The sequence below is a fragment of the Anser cygnoides genome, chromosome Z (assembly GCF_040182565.1).
Source record: "Anser cygnoides isolate HZ-2024a breed goose chromosome Z, Taihu_goose_T2T_genome, whole genome shotgun sequence".
NCBI lineage: Eukaryota > Metazoa > Chordata > Aves > Anseriformes > Anatidae > Anser > Anser cygnoides.
The window spans coordinates 41,408,189-41,426,594 of NC_089912.1; the positions used below are offsets into that span (position 1 = coordinate 41,408,189).

At 41.1% G+C, this 18,406-nt stretch overlaps 1 protein-coding gene across 9 annotated transcripts in view; it reads right to left on the minus strand.

The window, feature by feature from the left end:
* Positions 1–1,279: 1,279 nt before the first annotated feature.
* The window catches only part of AOPEP (aminopeptidase O (putative)), a 200,085-nt gene continuing 182,958 nt past the window's right edge, over positions 1,280–18,406 (minus strand). For 2 of the 9 annotated variants that reach the window (XM_048080489.2, XM_048080490.2), the window contains exons 15-17: positions 8,098–8,184; positions 5,095–5,239; positions 1,280–2,118 (exon numbers count right to left, since the gene is read on the minus strand). In XM_048080489.2, coding sequence (XP_047936446.1) covers positions 5,099–5,239; positions 8,098–8,184 — 228 coding nt within the window. In that variant the 3' untranslated portion in view covers positions 1,280–2,118; positions 5,095–5,098. Of the gene's footprint in view, positions 2,818–4,545; positions 4,931–5,094; positions 5,240–8,097; positions 8,185–18,406 lie in introns of those variants that run through there. The other 7 variants (XR_007169588.2, XR_010827952.1, XR_007169586.2 and 4 more) reach the window with 7 other exon arrangements.

The window sequence follows — 18,406 nt, forward strand, 5'->3', positions numbered from 1 at the left end:
TCTAAGGAAATTAATATGGGAACCCCCACACTGGGGGAATGCTGAGTAAAAGAAAACAATACTACACTTTCTGCTTATATATATTTATATAAAAATACAGATAAAACTTTTGCTAGGCTTTATTAAGAGCTTAATTAACAGGCATTTTGTGTGTTTCACTCCCAGAACTTTCTACGTGATTCACCAAGATAGAACACCAGTGCTAACACTTCTATCAGTTTAATGAAGCTACTCTTTAATATATTGAATAGTCTCCTTTGTTCTCTTTTGCTTATGATGAGTTTTGGTGATAATAACTATTTGAAACTACACTCCAGCTTCCTTCTTAATCTGGAGCCTCATTCCGTTTAGGAATGCTTGGATTAGCAACAAAAGGTCATACAGCCCCAGGTACAGAACCAGGGCTGTCACCGCTGCCGTTTGTGGGTTATGTGGTGATGGAGTTTTATTTGCCGTTCGTTTCCTCTGTTGCTGCAATGCACAATGGAGCACGAAGTTGTTGTGAGGAACATCAATGTTCACATGAATGCTCTCGTTAATACTGTTTAAACAGACTGCAACAGCCACAGTAAGCATCTAAACCACTACAGTCCTCAATGAAAAAAAAAAATAATAAAAAGGTAAGAAAAATAATTGTTCCAAAGAAGAAAAAACTTGGTGATATGTGCAATGTGTGGAACGCCTTATTTGCAATGTAATTTTACCAGCGTTGGCTTACAACACAGTTAATTGACATGTCTCATGTAAAAACCTTATTCAGCTTTGGGTTCTTTCCCTTACATAGGGGAAAGTCAAAAAGGAAGTTGATTTTCTTTGCTGGCCTTTGCAGAAAAACCTTGTGAAAGGAAGCATAACTCTTTTATAAGAGAGTAGGATCCCTTAATAAATACATCTATGAGTGTAACTGCATTAGAAGTCATTGCAGTATCTCAGCAAGACCTTGGACAATTTCCAAACTCCTGCTGCATGTGAAAGAAGCTGCTGACTGTCCCCTGATTCCAGTAACAACTCTCTGTGCCTGGAGAAGGGGAGGTCGGGAAATGGAGGGAGGTGAAGAGGAACAGGACTCCTTGGAATTAAGTCACTATTAAGGCAGTCTTTTAATAGACTCTCTGCACAGGACCTTTAAAGAAAAGTAATTTCCACACTTTTTCTTGTTGATATCCCTTGATTTCCACTTTCAGCTTCTTCTGTCTTACTACACAAGTAGAAAAGAGGTGATTTTTTTCTTAGGTTTATATATGAACTTTGAACAGCTGTGCAATGGAAAAACTGCACATATTTGAAAAAAATATTTATTTTTACAAGTGTACAGTGTAAAACAATAATATACAAAGTAAATATGTTCACAAATGCTTTTGTTTTAAAGTCTCTCTGAAAAGAACAGTTTAGATGTCTTGTGATCAGTGGAGCTGTACATTCCTAGACAAGAAGAGCTGCATTTGATACATCACTAAGAAAAAAGGGGCAGCACAGAGGTATGGAAGAAATTTCCAGAAAATGAAAGGTACAGTTCTGGTAGAAGTCAACCTAAACAAGACAGAGACAAAATCCTGATCTTAATTTTTGCTTCGGTGCATCCAATCACCAGATCGCTGGTTGGTCGCTTTCCACAGATTATTCCATCTTCCAGTTAACTTCCCCACCCCAGCCATCCATCTGATTTTATGTTAACTTTTTAATTTGGCATTGAAGTTACAAACAACATTTTAAGCACAGAATACAGTGTTATCAAATTTCATCAGTTCCTGTGTTTGGCCAAGTTACTGGAGTACATAAAATCATTCAAGTCAAGAGTCCTTGGGCCTCTGCAAACTGCAACAGTTGTACCACCAAACAGCAAGGGTAAGACCCCAACTGCTGGTATTAAAAAACTACCTAGAGGCACACTAGAGTGTGTGTATCCGTGTGTGTAGCTGGTCTTGTGCATGTGCATTTTTACCTGTTCTTGGTTACACTGAGCCTCTGGAAAACATAAATACTGAAAGGTAAATGTTTCTGTCAGCTGATTGTTTTAGCAGTCACATAATCCTTCCTTTGATGTCTTGGGTCAATGAAATCCTAGTACCACCGGGGTTTAGTAGGAGATATATTAAAAGAATTTCTCTGTGATCTTTCCTGCAATGGAAACAGCAGCAAAAGTTATTACTCTGTCACAATAGAGGATTATCTGTGCATTCTTGATTGGCCCAGTCTTTCAAATTATTTTTTTTTAAGCTTACTAGTGGAGCATAACGGTGGTTACAAAGTTAACAAAGCTAAATTTATAACTGTATTTTTAAAAACATTGTTTCCCCTTATATTTTCTGAGATAAGAAGTCTGGGTACCCAGAAGGGAGACCTCCTTAGAGCTACCACAACAATGTTTGGAGAAGACATGAAAGAGCCAAAGGACAAGCAATTCCCCCGGTTATTAGCAGGTTACTCTGAAAACAACGCTGGAGGTCAGTTACTGGAGCAATGCTGTGTGATGTTACACATATCCACATACCTTCTCGTCTTAAGCCAACAGTTCTCTAAACAGTACTGAGGTAGCTTGTCCACCTTAAGCGAATGGTGTTTAACGTCAGGACAGCGTAATGTGTACTAATTTGATTTTAGAGAGAAAACAGTAACAACATTTCTCAAAGGCTCCTAGAAAGGTAATTTATTTATTTATTTTTTGCTCTAGGGCTCGACTCCTGTTCCTGCTGAACTGAGCCAGTGTGTAAAATCAGAACTGATATCAGCTCAGTAGGCACCGGAGGACGGGTCCATCAACGCTTGGAACAACAGCAGCAGCCGTAAGTGGCAGCTCCAGTCGGAAACAATCATTTCCTGCGAACGATACACAACGCTAAGCTACAACTGCAGAGAAGTCATGAGAGCATCCGTTAAAGAAGAGCCTACAAAACAAAGCTTTATAGACAATTCCAGTTAAGCATCGCAAACATTTATTTCCTACGACCTTTAGAAAAGCTCAGTAACCAAGCTACTGTAGGGCATACCCTCCTTTTGCAGTCAGACTGAGAATTTTAGGACCGATGTTTATTTTCAACTACAAAAAAAGCCTGTGGTCCTTCCTAAGCCTCTTTGCCCGTTAGCCTCCATGTACTGTATCTGCGCACAAGCACTTATTATAAAACTGCCCGCCAAGCAGCAACGTATCTCAGGCATCGAGTGCTCTCTGCCCCACGCAGGCTGACACTTAAAACGTCCTCATCTCACCTTCTCTTCAGGTGCAGAACTTAGCCACTGTGAACAAAGAGGGAAACAATCACTGTTCACCAATCAGCTAAGCTCTGCACCTCGCCAGAGAGGTCTCCGTCTGAGTACAACTATTTATCAGATGAGGTTCTTCCGTGACGCGTCTGCTCCTTTCCTCTTTGGACTTTTTTGTTTAACGGATGGAGAGGATGCCACAGTGTACATGTATCAGATAGTTACGGAGATTGTCAGAGTAGCAGCTGCGGTCATGGCTATGTGGTAATCCCTGGCAATGTGATTTTAATCTTAACTCACAAATCATCATGCCAGGAACCCAAACAGCCACAACACTACAAGAAAGCTGTGCAGACACATAGTCACACTCCTAATGGCATCTTTAGATTTATTTTTTTGTAGCTTGCCATGCATTTCTTGTCTAAAAGGTCAAACAGGCAATTCTAGGCTACTGCACACACATACTACATAATATTCCTGTGCTAGGTAGATACTTACCACCAGAAGTTGTAGAAATTTTTTATTTCATTATTTAAGGATTATATGAAGACAGTGCCAAGCACAGTAGTACCAGAATGAACTGCATCACCATCTTTCTGGCATCTACTAGATTGTGAGATATTGAACGTAACTCAAGTTTTCTGTGGGTTCCTGACAACTGGCAGCATGTAAGCAAGTCTCTTAGCCCTACCCGTTTTAGACAGCAACCCTCCTTCCCCATTACTGCTATCTTGGCACTCTTTAGTCTCACCCATATTTCCCATAAAGTGTTCCTGGCAGACAGTGCTTGTCAATACAGAACAACCTTGATTTCATGGTATCTGCTGTATTTCATATAAATAAAGTAAATGCCATGAATTCAATTTGAACTTACTACCAAGTACTGCTACGTGTACAGGCTTGAATGGGAGAAAGTCAAGATTCCTGCTAGATACCAAATAGAAAATGATGATTTTGCTCAATTAGATGCCTTAATGTTGATACCACAAATCAATTGTAGAGTTAGGTGAACAGCCAAGGCAATCATCAGTCTGTCAGATGAGTTAATTCACGAAGCAAAAAATCTGAAGAATGCTGTATTGAAAGAGACGTTCATACCAACCCTAGTTGGCTATGTATTAAACATGCATGTACAAACACTGTGAGGTTACCTCAGGCAATTCAAATAGACTGAGAAATTGAGAATATCTTTGCAAGTGACCCATTTGTAGCCTGCAGCAATCTTTATTTTGTGAACATTTCTTTCAATTTTGCTTTTTCTGTTGATTCCTCCCCATTAATTTCAGAAACAAGCTAGATTATGTATGACATTAACCATGTTCTTTACGTTAAGGCTGTTCTTACCTTATAACCATTCTTCAAAGACCTGACTACGCTTAATGTGCTTGAATTAACAAGTTGTTCTCACATGATTCAGATTTGGTTGCAAGTGTACAACTTCACAATTCTGTTGTGGGATCAGATTCTTTTCAAAGTTTGTGCTACTTATCAAGTCAGCACACAGCTGTGTTAAGCAGAAATGCTTCTCACAGAGTTGCAGTTTTGTGTAGGCTGTAGACAGAGTTCAGAATACAGAATGGAAAACAACTGCAGATGGAGCCTGGCCTTCCCTGGCCATTCTGACTTACAGTTGCCTCTTGTACAATCCATTACAAAGTTTACAACAACGCCCCTCCGTGCTCTCCAGCCAGTGCCTATGCATATCTAACTCACTGCTCCAGCAGCTGGGCTTAAAAACAAACAAACAAAAAAACAGAAAAACCAAGATAGTTCAAAAATTAACTCTTGTTTAAATAAGCTGCCACAAGCTCTGTGGTATGCCAAAGTTTACAGTGTTTAGTGAGTTTCTTTATAAGGCAAAATCAGGGTATTTAATTTAAAAAGAAAAATCACCTCTTCAGAACAACATCTCTGCCACCACTTTGGCGGAGGACACGTCCATTTGTTCTCGCGCTGCAGCAAAGCATTTGTACGCGAGTTCTTGTTGTTTTGCATCTTCATTCACCATTAATTCACCATAGAGATACACACCCATTGCCTGAAAGATGAACACAGTACACAGTCATCCTGTCAACAGTTATGACTAGTTGAACAGTTTTCTTGTTGTTGACCTCCAAGTACCCACTTAATTCAAAAACACCATGGAAAAAGCCTTATACTCAATAGCATACCTTTCCCCCCCAAAAAATGTAGTTTTCTTCGGCTCTCTGTAGCCTAAGATTGCCTATATGTTGTATTGAGTGTGTAAAAAAAGAACATTACTATAAGAAATGTATGTTGTGTTGTGACAAGAAAATGCTTTCTCACTCCATTTTTCTTGCCACTTTTGAAGTTGAAATCTGTTTTCTTTTATCCACTACCTGAAGTACTTCCAAATGCCCCTTAAGAAAACAGTTTGTCCTTCCTTCAACAGGATACACATTTTCTTTCCAGTTGGGATGTTTCCACACGCACTAATAAAGAGCAGAGCAGCTGAAACACCCCACTCTGAAATTCCCGTCTGGCAATGCTGTAGCTGGAAATCAACCACCTGTGGCCAGGTCTGTGTTTCAGAGCCTTTTCTTTAAGTCCAAGATACAGCTTAACCTTCTGTAAGAAAGCAGACTGTCCCTTAGAGCTCGTTCTGGATAACTGGGGGTAAGATCTGGGCCCCTTTGATGGCAGGTAGCAAAGCACCGGCTAACTTCACGGGAAACACATTGGGGATTGCCATTTTTTTTCTGAAGATACAAGCTTTGCATCTTGTTATAGGAGTTCCGTAAGTGTTAAGCTGCACTTATCAAAACACTATATATATGTTATTATTATATACATGCCATACATAATATATATATTATGTACACAATATATGCCACATATATGACATATTATTTATATACACAAGACGTGTGATGTTATATATACGACTTAATTATTATATTTGGCATATATTATATATATGCCACACATATATAACTATTAAATGTGGCATATGTTATATATATAATTATATATTATATATAATTGTTATATGTGGCATATATTTTATATATATATATATATGACAAAACTTAGCAGCTCAGCAGATTAACTTGTACAGTTGCAAACAATGCTTGGACAGTTGCAGAAGAGGAAGAATATGGATAGCATTGAAAAAACCAATTTGTAATATAATTCCTCACAAATTCTAGTGTTGGCTTGATAAGATTAAAAATTAAGCTTTAACAAGAGGGGAAATTTATAGTTTAACAGTGACTGAAATTAAAGGAAAAGGTCCCAAACAGACAGAAATCTGTCAGACACTGTGACAGTGCCCTAACCATGGGCATTTCTTTTGCAGTCACAGACCCCAGGTTTCCAGGACCTGCAGCTGCAGATCGCACCAGGAACACTGCCTTGGAGCTGGGCTCAAGTTGCTTTCATAAAGAATTTCAAAAATGTTGGAATTTTGTTCCAAATAGGAATTATCTTCTCTACCCAGTATTAATAATTTTCCCCCTAACCTAAACATTAAAATGCAGTAAAAACACTGGGTTTTTGTAATCCTGGAAAGGATTAAATAGTCACATTTACATTTTTCCCAGACTTTAAAGGAAAAAAAAAAAGTCTTTCATGATCAGTAACGACATACAACTACTCTGATTTGAGTTGTAATCATTCCAGAACCTGGTTGTGTTATAAACTGTTTCCACCGCTGGAGTAAATGAAATGAAATATATTGAGGATTACATGAAAAAAAATATTGCAGAAATTCTTCCCCTGCACTGCAGAAAACATTTGTTTTTGTTTGGCATTGTATCTGTTCTAAATGTAATGCAATTCAGTATGTTAGTATGAACTTCAGGATTTTTGTTTTGCCTTTCTGCTGGTGGAGTGGACACCTTCATCATTCCATATGATAAAAATATGCACAGCATATATAAATTCCTTGTTGTTCTAAATACTGTTGTTACATGCCTTTTTTTTTTTTTTTTTAATTCAAATAAAGAGCTTGCCAGGAAGTCTTGAGACTGTTTATTGGCTGAGATATAAATAGGAGGTATACTTCAGAGCTGGAAGAAAGAGCATAAGAGACTGCAGTAACTTTATTATGCTGTTGTGACAAAATTTATTTATTTGTCTGAAAGCAAAAAAAGCTCATAGGCTGCAAATGGCTTTGTTCACTGTCAACATGAAAGGAAAAGGCATGAATATCTCTCTCAATGATTTTCATATACCTTGCAATGTTTTCTTTCCTTTTTTTTTCATATATTTTAAATATAGCTGTGATTCTAGGCAGTGAAGGTCTTGACTTCATTCACTGAGTTCACAGTGAATAAAAACAAATGGGAAGTGAAATCAAAAGAATGAGGCAGAGGTACAATTACAACTGTAATTTCATAATAGCTTAGCCATAGTAAAGACATTTTATATAGCTGGCATTTTAAGACCTTCAAAATTGTCTCAAATCATTTTCCTAACAGTGGAGATGCATCCTTGGATGAACATCCTTGCACTATGCTTCTCCTATAAGATGATCTGTACATCACATTTCTGTCACTGTTTTGCACTAAACTCATATCTATGTGAGTTAATATCAACAGCTAGACTTGCCTTCGTCATCCTGCAAATCGAGGAAAATGCTTCTTAGCATTGGCAAGGACCATTGCTACCTCTGGCTTGTATAAAATGGAAGCAGAAGAAGAGGATATATCCTATTTTACCGCTTTACAGATGATTAGCATGCTTAGGTGGGGGTGAGTAGGCAGTTTCCTTAAATTGCACTTTTTAAAGAAAGGGCAAAAACTGAATACACACTCCACTTTTTAACTGTCTCCAGCAAGAAAATATATTAAAATAGTTTTCAGTTTCACATTAAGGATCTCAAAAAGGTGTAAAAGGTGATTATTTTGAAAACGCTAATTACATGGAACTGACCTGATCTTCTCTGAGAAATTTCTCAACATCTCCATATCCAGGCACATATTTGTGTTTAACAACAAGTTCACACCACCGATGACGAACCTTTGGGAAGAGAAAAAAAAAAACAAGAAAAAAATGAAATTATATCTGTATCTTTCTGGGCTTCAGAACTCCACAAGACCTAACGACAAACCTCTCATTCTAGAATAGTAAATTAATCCATATCCTGACACCAGTTTGCAGCATCTTTTCCTCGAGATTTTCCAGTCTAGACTTATGTTTGTCTAAATGTTATTTTCCTTCCTTTATATTTGCCTAAACATTATTTATTTTATACTGTTAGAAGTAAGGAATGGGGCAGGAGGAGCAGACGATAGCTAAAAATGCCCAGAAGAACAAGACAGAATTAATCATCTCCTCTACATAAGTTTAAAATCCAAGTAATAAAAAGACATAAATATAATACTGTACCAAGATTAAATTAATGTTAAAAGCATAAGCGTTAGATATAAAACCATGCAGCAAGGTTCAGTTAAGTGGAACATAGTTTTGCCACCATCGTTTTCCAGTACTAGATTTTAAACACCTTTCAAAGAGTTTAAAATCTGTGTACACCCAAAAATCTAGGCTGTTCTACCAAATGCACATAGATGAAAAGAGTTATTAACATAATGTAATGAAAAATACAGAGTTTTTAAAGCCAATCACAATTGAAAAATATTTATATTTAAGTAGTGTGAATAACATGACTTTGAAATGCCCATTTTTTTTCGGTTGCCTTTAAATTTCTGACTTCGTTCTTCAACATTCCTGTGGATTAAAACTCATCTTACACTCCAGCAAGGCTTCCACAGTTGTAGGCAGTGACCAGACTGATGTTTTTTACTCTATCACTGGAACATCACTGATCTAAAGGAAAACAATTAAGTGCAATAAAACCCTCCCACCCTCCTGCTCCTTCTCTTTTACCCTTTGGTCTTACTATCTTTTGTAAGATGGGCACCTAATAACAATCATTTTGTATATAATAAAATGTAAGCAGTTTTAATATTTTTCAAAACTAAGTCCAAATTGTGTTCATATCAAGTCACTGTGCATGAACCTTTTTCTGAATGACAGATTTACCAATAACATTGAGAATGGAAGCCAGGAATGAAGAAAAAGAATTGATACTTAAATATCTTATTGCTTTGGAAAATAAGGTATTTGGAAATACTTTCCTTGTCATCCTAATCCTTGCTAACTTTATGTCTCAAGAAAGTTTTACAGTCGTATGTGATTAGAGGATAACCCCATTAACATGATTAACAAGTAATAAATGCTCAGAGGTCCTGGAAGAGTCCTTTTGGGTAGCTGGAATCTCCTCGCAGCTTACCTGTTACATGACACAGTTTGAACACAGCTTCTGAATTAAATAAAATACTGCGTGGAGTCATGGCTGAAGGTAATTTGCACTCACAGCAGGTAAGACACTGCAGAGTTAAAGTGCAATGCATGGTGGGGGATAAAACCTGTCTCTGAAAGGTTTTTGCTGACTAAATAACAGCTGTTAAGACTCCTGCATGGGGAACCAGAGCTAAATCCACAAAAGCAAATGGTGTTCCAAGCTTCAACTTGTTTTGCCATAGATACCCACACATCTACAATATGGGCCATCAAAACCCTATCCAGCTGCTGCGTTTCCCTGGAGACACCAAACGTACCACCAGTAAATCTTCCCAGGCAATCCAGCTCCCTTACAGGACATTTTTCATAGCACCAAAGAGCTCCATGCCTGGAACAAACCTCAGAAATTTAGGCTCAAAAATTAAGCATATCCCTCTCTCATCTGCAGCTTGAATTAAGCACGCAGAACAGAAAACACTGAAAAGGTTGTCTGTCTTCACTGGAAGCACTTTACCCTACCTGTGCAGCACTGGTGTCAACTATTTAAGAAGAAAGAAAATTTTCCTTATGTATTCATGGCATGTACGGAATAGACACGGAGGAGAGAAAAGGGACTGCGGTGCTCTGCTGTGATCGCTGCGCTTCCAAGCCTCGTGGCCCAGCACCTACAGCACCTATCCGGGAGGCAAGCCATCAAGTACAGTTTCTATGTCTGCTCAAGATCTGGAAACACGCCTTTGGTGAGAACGTTCAACAAACAAATTACGAAGTATTTTGAGATGGGGCTCTCTTCATACCTCCTGGTGAAGCTGTTTTTTCCCCATATGTAATTATTAAAGCATTAATAATTACAGGATCCTACAGGAGATAGTCAGAGGCCCTTTGGTGCCAAAATTTTTAAGTACTTTCCGTAACAACCCAGGCACCTGGCTCGCACAGTGCAAACGCTCCCTTTTGTGATTGTTACCGTAACACCTGCATGGAGAGCAGCGCAGAAGTTATCGGTGTGGACGTACTCACGTGCTTCTGCTTACTCACGTACCTACGTAGTGCACGTCTGCCTTGTATTTTTATCATTGCCTGATTATCTGAATTCCCACTGTTTTGCAAAACAAAGAACAATTATGCTGTATCCTTTCCTTAATCGCCCCTTCCTCCATAGGGTTCCCACTCCTGGCAGTACACCTCCTTTCAAAGAGTTTGAAAGAAAAGCATTGATTTGTTGAGTGAGACTTGGTACAGCACACACTTTTCTTTCTCTCTCTTTTCTCTCTTTCTTTCTTTCTCAGGGTCATTACAAACCCTGGCACATTCCCAGACCTGAAGTGCTGGAGGCTCGCCAGCTGGGGCAGGAGCAGCACGTCTGTTATCCTCAGATTACACGTTTGCCTCCTGCTTCCCGAAAAGCCCCGAATGCCGTCATGGCGCGGCGAGCTGCAGGAGAACCAGCCGCTGCTGAGGCAACCGTAAAAACCAGCTGTGGGGGCAGCCAGACCCCGGCTTCCCGGCGACCTGCAGGGACCCGCAGGGCAGCTGTGGGCACCGAGACCGTCCCAGCATGTGGCAGGGGCACGCGGCGACCTGCTCGGCCCTGCCACCGAAGCCTCAAGGGCGGCCTGAGTGGGCACGGCCTGGCTGCTGTCCTGCGGGGCCTGTACGGTGCGCGGGCCGCCACGTTACACAGCTGCCGCTAGAGCGAACACGGCTGCGTCTTGGACATGAGCGCTACAAAAAAAGTGTTTTTTTTCTGGCACAATCCAAGCCCTAGGCTCATACCGCACAGACGAGAACTTTATTCATGTAAGAGGAAGACAGAAAAAAAATAAGTTTGGTTCCCAGTGTTTCTTCCAGTGCTTGGAGCATAAGAAGCCCCACAGCTTTGCAGCGTAATGAATGTGTCATGCGACCAGGCCCTCTAACAAACCCCTATCAAAAAGAAATGTTGAAAGCTAAGCAGCTTGTGGTAGGACCGAGCTAACCGTACCGCATCCTGTGTATGCTCTTCTTGGCTTTTCCTTTCCTCCCAGGAGCAAATACTCAGTGGTGAAAATAAGAATTCATTAATCCCCTCCGAGTCTTCCCTCTGCACATTTCTCAGCGCTCTCCCGCACGGTGCAGAGATGCGCGCCGTATGTCACTTTGGCTGGCTCCTTGGCACCAGACAGACCCAAAAAGCAATTCGCAGCCATCCTTCCCCTTGCCGCTGGCAGAAAGCACGCACCTGCAGCTGCCCACCCACTCTCTCTGGTCCGGCGGCTGCAGGACATACGTGTCAAAGCTAGAAAAGCTGCTGGTTTTCCCGGCCTCAGACTGACGAGTCCTCCCAGGCAAGGGGAGAGGTGACAGGGGCCTGGTGGCACCTCCAGTCCCTGACCCACTCCTTGTCTCTTTCCTCCCTCCCAGCTTTCACCACTGGTGCCGGTATTTGAACAATCACCTTCTCGAGTTAAACGGGAATCGCTTCTTTGAGGTTTGTGAGACACCACACATCCTAGCAGTGCATTTCTGAGCCACACCTCAGTGGCAGGAAGACACCCAGACAGCCACTTGCGCAGGTGTGATGACTGAAAACGACTGATAGGTTTTCACAAATACCAGCCCCATCAAGATCTATGTGTTGGCTAACATCTAGGTGAAATATCTTGAAGGGCTGCTACTGTCATAAAGCACAGAATCTCCAGTTTAGAAGCTTATACAAATAACTTAAGTAGTCTCATATTATCTTTTAATTTGACTTCTGGAAGAATACCCATCATTGCACAACGTTATCAGGAACTCAAACATCGCCTGTATTTTGACAGTGCAATGGGAAACGTTTAGAAAACAAAATGATACCATTCTAGTCTATTTTCAGAGAGTAAATTGCTACATGAGATTTCGGCTGAAATAAGTACTTACATAAATTACATAATAAATTATATTAATATATATTAATATCCAGCTCTAAGACAGTCCTTTTGTTTTAATAATCTGGGCCGCGATCTTTTGGTAAATGCTGCTTGGGGATGATGGAGTACACTCATCTCAGGCATCAAACACATGCCTTGACTTGCAAAAGAAAAGCTACTAATAACATATACTAATAAGAAATCTGAGAAACTGTAATTTTAAACTATTTCAAACAGGACTTACGTTATATATTTTTTCTTTTCTGACCCAGGGGATTAATTACTTTGCCTAATCTATTTTATTCTCCCGTGCCTCATACAAACAATCAGGCAAGCCTAAAACAAACACTCTCACAGAAAGCCCCGTATGTTCTACTGTAGAGATCTAGCTTGTTAAAGTTCTCAATAATATGTATACAAGCAAAAAAAAAAATATTTTACAGAGGAGAGGAGGAGAGTTTTATTAAGCTTTTGGTCTGCAGAATGGGAGACTAGCTTCAGGGAGAATGAGTACATTTTGCTAATAGCTGGATCCAATTTAACAGGCGCCAAGAGACAACAAATCTAAATCACAGAACAAAAGCAACTTACTTAGAGATCCCAGTAAACAGGCTAATGTGAAATACATTAAGAGCTATTGAACACCAGAACGGAATCTTTATTAAAGGTAGGAGGCATTTGTGATCTGTATAAAGCATGTGTTCGGACCTGATTGGGAAAAAAAAAAAAAAGAAAAAGTATTTGAACAACCATAATCACAAATGTTAAACAGATCTCAGTTGCAAGACTCTAGTCTAATCTGGAGAAGAAAAATACAATGAAACTTTTTCAAATAACGATGCCTTCCTACTATAGATTAGTTTTAATTAACAAAAAGGAAGCTGGTATCTCCAGTTCACCAGAAAACTGTTCTGTTCTATCTGAAAGTATTTATCTCTAGTCTCTTTCTATATGCACTCAAACTGGATTTAAATATTAGATCATTTTCAGTCAGTTAAGGAACAATGCCACATGTTACCGGGCAATATTTGGCCTAAAAAGTCTTTTACAATTGGCTAACATGGACAAATTACAGTTTAAAAACTGCAAATTTTACAACCTTATTGTGGCAAAGTGGCTTTAATGACTTTTTTTTTTTCCCCTGGTGGCTTTGCAACAGCAAACATTTAAGAACAGCTGAAATAGTTACTCTTTAACACACCAGCCAGGTTGCATCAGTGACTTCTCATTCTACATAATCTGCATTTCACATGTGCATTCCTAAGCTCTATACCACAGTATAACCATGCTTTAGCATGTAAATTTGGTTTCATGAACAATTACCAAGTAAGATGATCAGGGAAGCTCAATGAGCTCAAAAGGAGCAATGAAACAGCCATGTGTGTTACAACTGTGCTGACAGAGTATCAGATTGGCAATCTAGAAAAAATGCACTCAATAGCCAAAAACCTACTGAATGCAAGCAGAACGGATTCATCACTCTGACGAGAGGTCTGTAATTGGGATTACTGTATACGCCAAGGGTTTGTCAGGAGGAGTCTGAGCAAAGAAGCTGTGTAACTGCTTAAATCAGGTCCAAAAAATTCGGTAGTCTTCATTGCATAAGTTACTTCTCAGGCAGTGATTTGTAATGCTCCTTCTGACAACACTGCAGGGCCAAAGAAACCATGGCCAGATAGAGAGCCACAGCAGCGGGTATCTTTGAAAGCAAACCTTTTTCCTGAGAAAAAGGTTTCTCATAGTGCCAAGATTTAATGCTGTGTACTGTAATGCTCTCTCCCAGTATTAAACAAGTCATTTTCCAGCACTGTGGGCAAAACTACGGTAACACCTTAAATGTTAAGATGGCTCTCTTGCTAGCCTTACTCATGCTGCTTTTCAATCCATGTGCTGGGAAGGACTACTGTTCAGGGGGAGCAGGGCTGGCAGGACCCAAGCCTGATTGATTCAGGGACCCCCACCATGCTTTGCATTGGACAGTGATTGCACAGGTAGCTCCAGGACCATTACTGCTACCTTGGACAACATCCTATTCCTCTTTCTGTCCCCCAGTATTTTAGCCAATGGGCAGCCCAGCAAACAGGAACATGGTCATACAGAAAACCTTGAGCTAATGAAGGGCTGGGCTAATCAAAATGATGTTTGTCAGGAAATACTTGTCATTTTAAGGAGAACTATGTAGAGGTCTAAATACTTTAAAACCTGAAGTAATGAACTGGCTGTAAAAAAGTTATTTAAAACATTGTTTTAACAGAATACCAAACTGGATTTTGGTAACATTGGTACCAATATCATACTTCCTTAGCTCATTTTGCTCCTTCTGATTGCTGTTTCTGCATAGATGAAGCAATTGCATGCTATGACGGGTGTTCGTGACAGGGGAGAAGCACTCCAAGTCCTGCCTCTCCTTAGTTCTCTCAGCAGCACTGACAGAGGCTCTGGGTGGAGCTTCATGCAGCAACTGCCTCCATTTAGTAAGAGAGAAGACAGGGCTGTATGATCTAGCTTTTTTTTTAAAAAAGAAAAAGAAAAGGAAAAAAGGAGTAAGTTCTGCATTCTGGCCAACTGCAGGCCGTGGGACAACCGGCAGCATTTGGAGCTGTAACTGCCCCAGCACACCAGAAAGCCAGGCAGCGTGTTCCCACAGCTGCTGCAAGCCTTAGCTACCAACAGGCGTGGGCTTGAAACTTCTCCCCTTTACAAATCTGATTTATGGGCACACATTTCCTTTCTGTCCCTTCACCTTCCGTCCAACTGCAGGCTACTGAACCATTCCTCCGTGACATAACCCAGTGACTTTCACAAACTTACTGCAGTCCCTAGGCCTTGCTGAAGAGCAACCAGGCAGGTCCCTCTTGCCCAAGTCCCCCACACTGCTAACACACGATACTGCTTCCAAATAAAACATAAGCTAATCCACAACCAGCGCAGGAACTCTTTCCCACATAAACATACAGAAGCCTAGGAATCACAAAACACGCTGCTTAGGAATGTCCAAGCAGAGCTGAGGACATCGCTGCTGCTTTCTCTGATCAGAAAGGCATAGTGACTGGAGAGTTGCATCCCAGGACAAGGCTCAATGAAGTGTATGCCAAGAGCCTGTTTAGAAAAAACAAATGCCCTTTCTAACCCCATCTCCAGTTCACAAAAAGAGAGCTCCCAATTAGAGACCAGACACTCTTCTCCCTATGTGGGCCACATCTGCGATCAATGACATCTGTGTTCATAGAAGTTTTCCAAAAAAAGGCAGAAAATGTGAGAAATCAAGCAGCCATGTCTAATCCTTCTTAAAAGGTGGCTCTGGCTGTCTCTCTCTCCTGGTGTCAATGTGCTCGTCATGAATCAGTGACCATGGTAAGACACAATGCTGACATCCCATGCGCTCCTCCGCCTGCCTCTCCTCTCTCCCATTTAGAAGACGACTCGAACACAACAGTAGCTGGCCTCAAGTTTTCCTCCTCCTTCTACTGTGGGCCAATAACGTGATGATAGGACAATAACCTATAGTGAGGTTATATGAGGAAAGGGGAAAAGCAGCGTGCACCGGCACCAAGTTAGCATTCACAGTGCCTGCTGGAATAGCATATCCCCACTGCGCCTGAAGGCTTTTCCACTGCGTTTCCATTTAGGCTCCCATGATCTCTGTTCTAGGGGGAGTGGCTCCTATATCGTAATGCCACGTGAGGTAAGGATGTGTTTAGCCTAGCATGTGAAACCATTTAGTTTGAAAAACAAAGGTTTTTAAAAATAAGCCTTAATTAAAAACATAAATACACTACTTACACTGGAACCAAACGCTTCCCCTTGCCCCTGCCTTTTTTTAGCCTTGCATGTTCAGCAGGCTGGACTGTTAGTGCGTTTCACAGCTTGCAGCAAGATGGAGATGGCAGAAGAGATGTCATCAGCTGCCTCTTTAACTACTCCACCGGAGATGCATGTCGAGCTGGGCTTTGCTGTGGTGCTGCTTGCTTTCAGGCTGCCTTCTGGCCCGCTGCAGAACAAAGGAGCTCTGCCCTCCCAAACCGCCCTGTGCCCTCAGTGCTGAGGATGCCCTGGCACCATGGCAGGCCCCCGCACCACCGCAGGCCCCAGCACCACCACCCGCAGCACTGGTCCCACGTGCGGTGGTGGGGACAGCAGCACAGTATCCTGAGGTACAGGGTATGAGCCTTGGAGGAGAGGGAAGAAAGGGCAGGTCCCAGCCTCAGGCCACAAAAGGCCGCAGGGACAAGGCCTGTCAGGGAGGTGAGACAGGCTTGGGAACGCGTGTATGTCCCAGCTGGCCCCTCACCCAAAATGTAAGACCACAACTGCCTCTGTCTGATGTACAAACCCCATCCAAATTCCCTCTGACTCCTTGACCAAAATGCTTAGCAACAATAGTGGCTATAATACTTCTGGTATCACCATGATTTTGTTTCTGCATCAACATCATGAGTGGTTCAAATACTGCCCATCACCTCTGTTTCCAAACCAAATACGTCTAGAGTTTCTACCCGTACAATGTTTGCATATATATTTCAACACAAGCTATTTATAAATGCAAAAAAAAGCATGCTGGGCTTATAAAACCAAATGTTGTAGTGGGAAAAAGCACATAAACACTCATACATCTGAAGCAGAAACCCAGCTCTGCAGAGTTTGATGTTGAGCACAAGAACCTTCTGTTACCAATTATAACTGAATCGTAACTCCCGTTCAGCAAAAGGCAAGGCTGCTGCAAGCATCAGCACAACAGTGAGCTGCACCCTCAGCTTGTGCCCCTCTCTCCTCTACTTCTGCCTCCTTCCTCTCATATCTAGAGGCAAAAAAAACAGTGCCTTCCTTTTATCTTTGGTCTCCACAGCGACTGCGGTCCAAACATTTGTCACTTCCAGGCAAGATGACTGTCACAGACAGGATCTGGAGCTGCATGTGCGAATGAGGCACATATTCCAGGCAGTGAATAATGTGGCTGCCTGGCTCCTCCATAGCTTTGGCCACAGCCAGCCCATCCACCCTGTACTCATATCCTTCCAGTTTTGCATAGTTTAAAACTTTGGTTCCAATTTTCAAAACAATTAAACATGAGGTTTTGACACTAAAGACCTTTCACATCACTCATACTCATCCCTCTCCCAAATCCCAGAAAAAAGTCTCGAGAGAAATATACGTTGATTGTATAAGCTGAGAAAAAACATGCTGCTGAAATGGGAACACACAGATTCTACTCTGCGTTTCAGATTTTTGAGTCATCCTCCTCTCAGTTCCCAAGAACACAGTCACCCTTGCTGCCCAGGGCAATGCTTACCCCACCTGGAACGCAGCAGGACGCCCCTCCAGGACTCTGCAGCCCCAAAGGTATTTAAATTGCACAGAGTTGAAAAGAGGACACCAGGATTTTACTCACACAAATATATTTAAGTCAGTGACTCAGCAGCGTGACCAGATCCGTGTGGCTAAGGTAATGACATCAGAACCAGCCAGGGTTAGCAATTTCAAACTGCCCCATTTTTTGTGCTATATAGGCCTTGCAAGCTTATGGCATGCCATGTTTCTTTTCCTGCTCTGTGGTCCCTGCCAGGGATAACCTGCATTTACAGTCAACCTTCATGCAGGCAGAAGTAGCAGATGAACTGTTTGGATGTAGGATCAAAGTCAGTTTATTTTAAATATGAAGTATCTTGTTCACAGTTGCAAAATGCAACATATAAGCACAAATATGTCTACAGCTTCATAATGAAACAACTGGGGAAAACTACTCCTGATAGCTAAGAGGTGTTAAGTGTTTTCTGTTGGTGGTGGTGGTGGTGTTTTTTTATTATTTTTTATTTTATTTTTTATTTTTATAAGTGCATGCTCCTCAACATCCTGGCAGCTATCATACATATACAAAGAGAGCAACCTTTCAAATTTCAGGACAAGGTTTGTATTACAGTGCTAGGCTTATATTGCCCTACACAGAAATACTGTATAACATTTCAAATAAAGCAGTTGTACCCAATTCAGAACACCTTTGAGATTGACTTCAGAAGTCCAGAGGCCTCCACCACAAGATCCTCCTTTCCAGG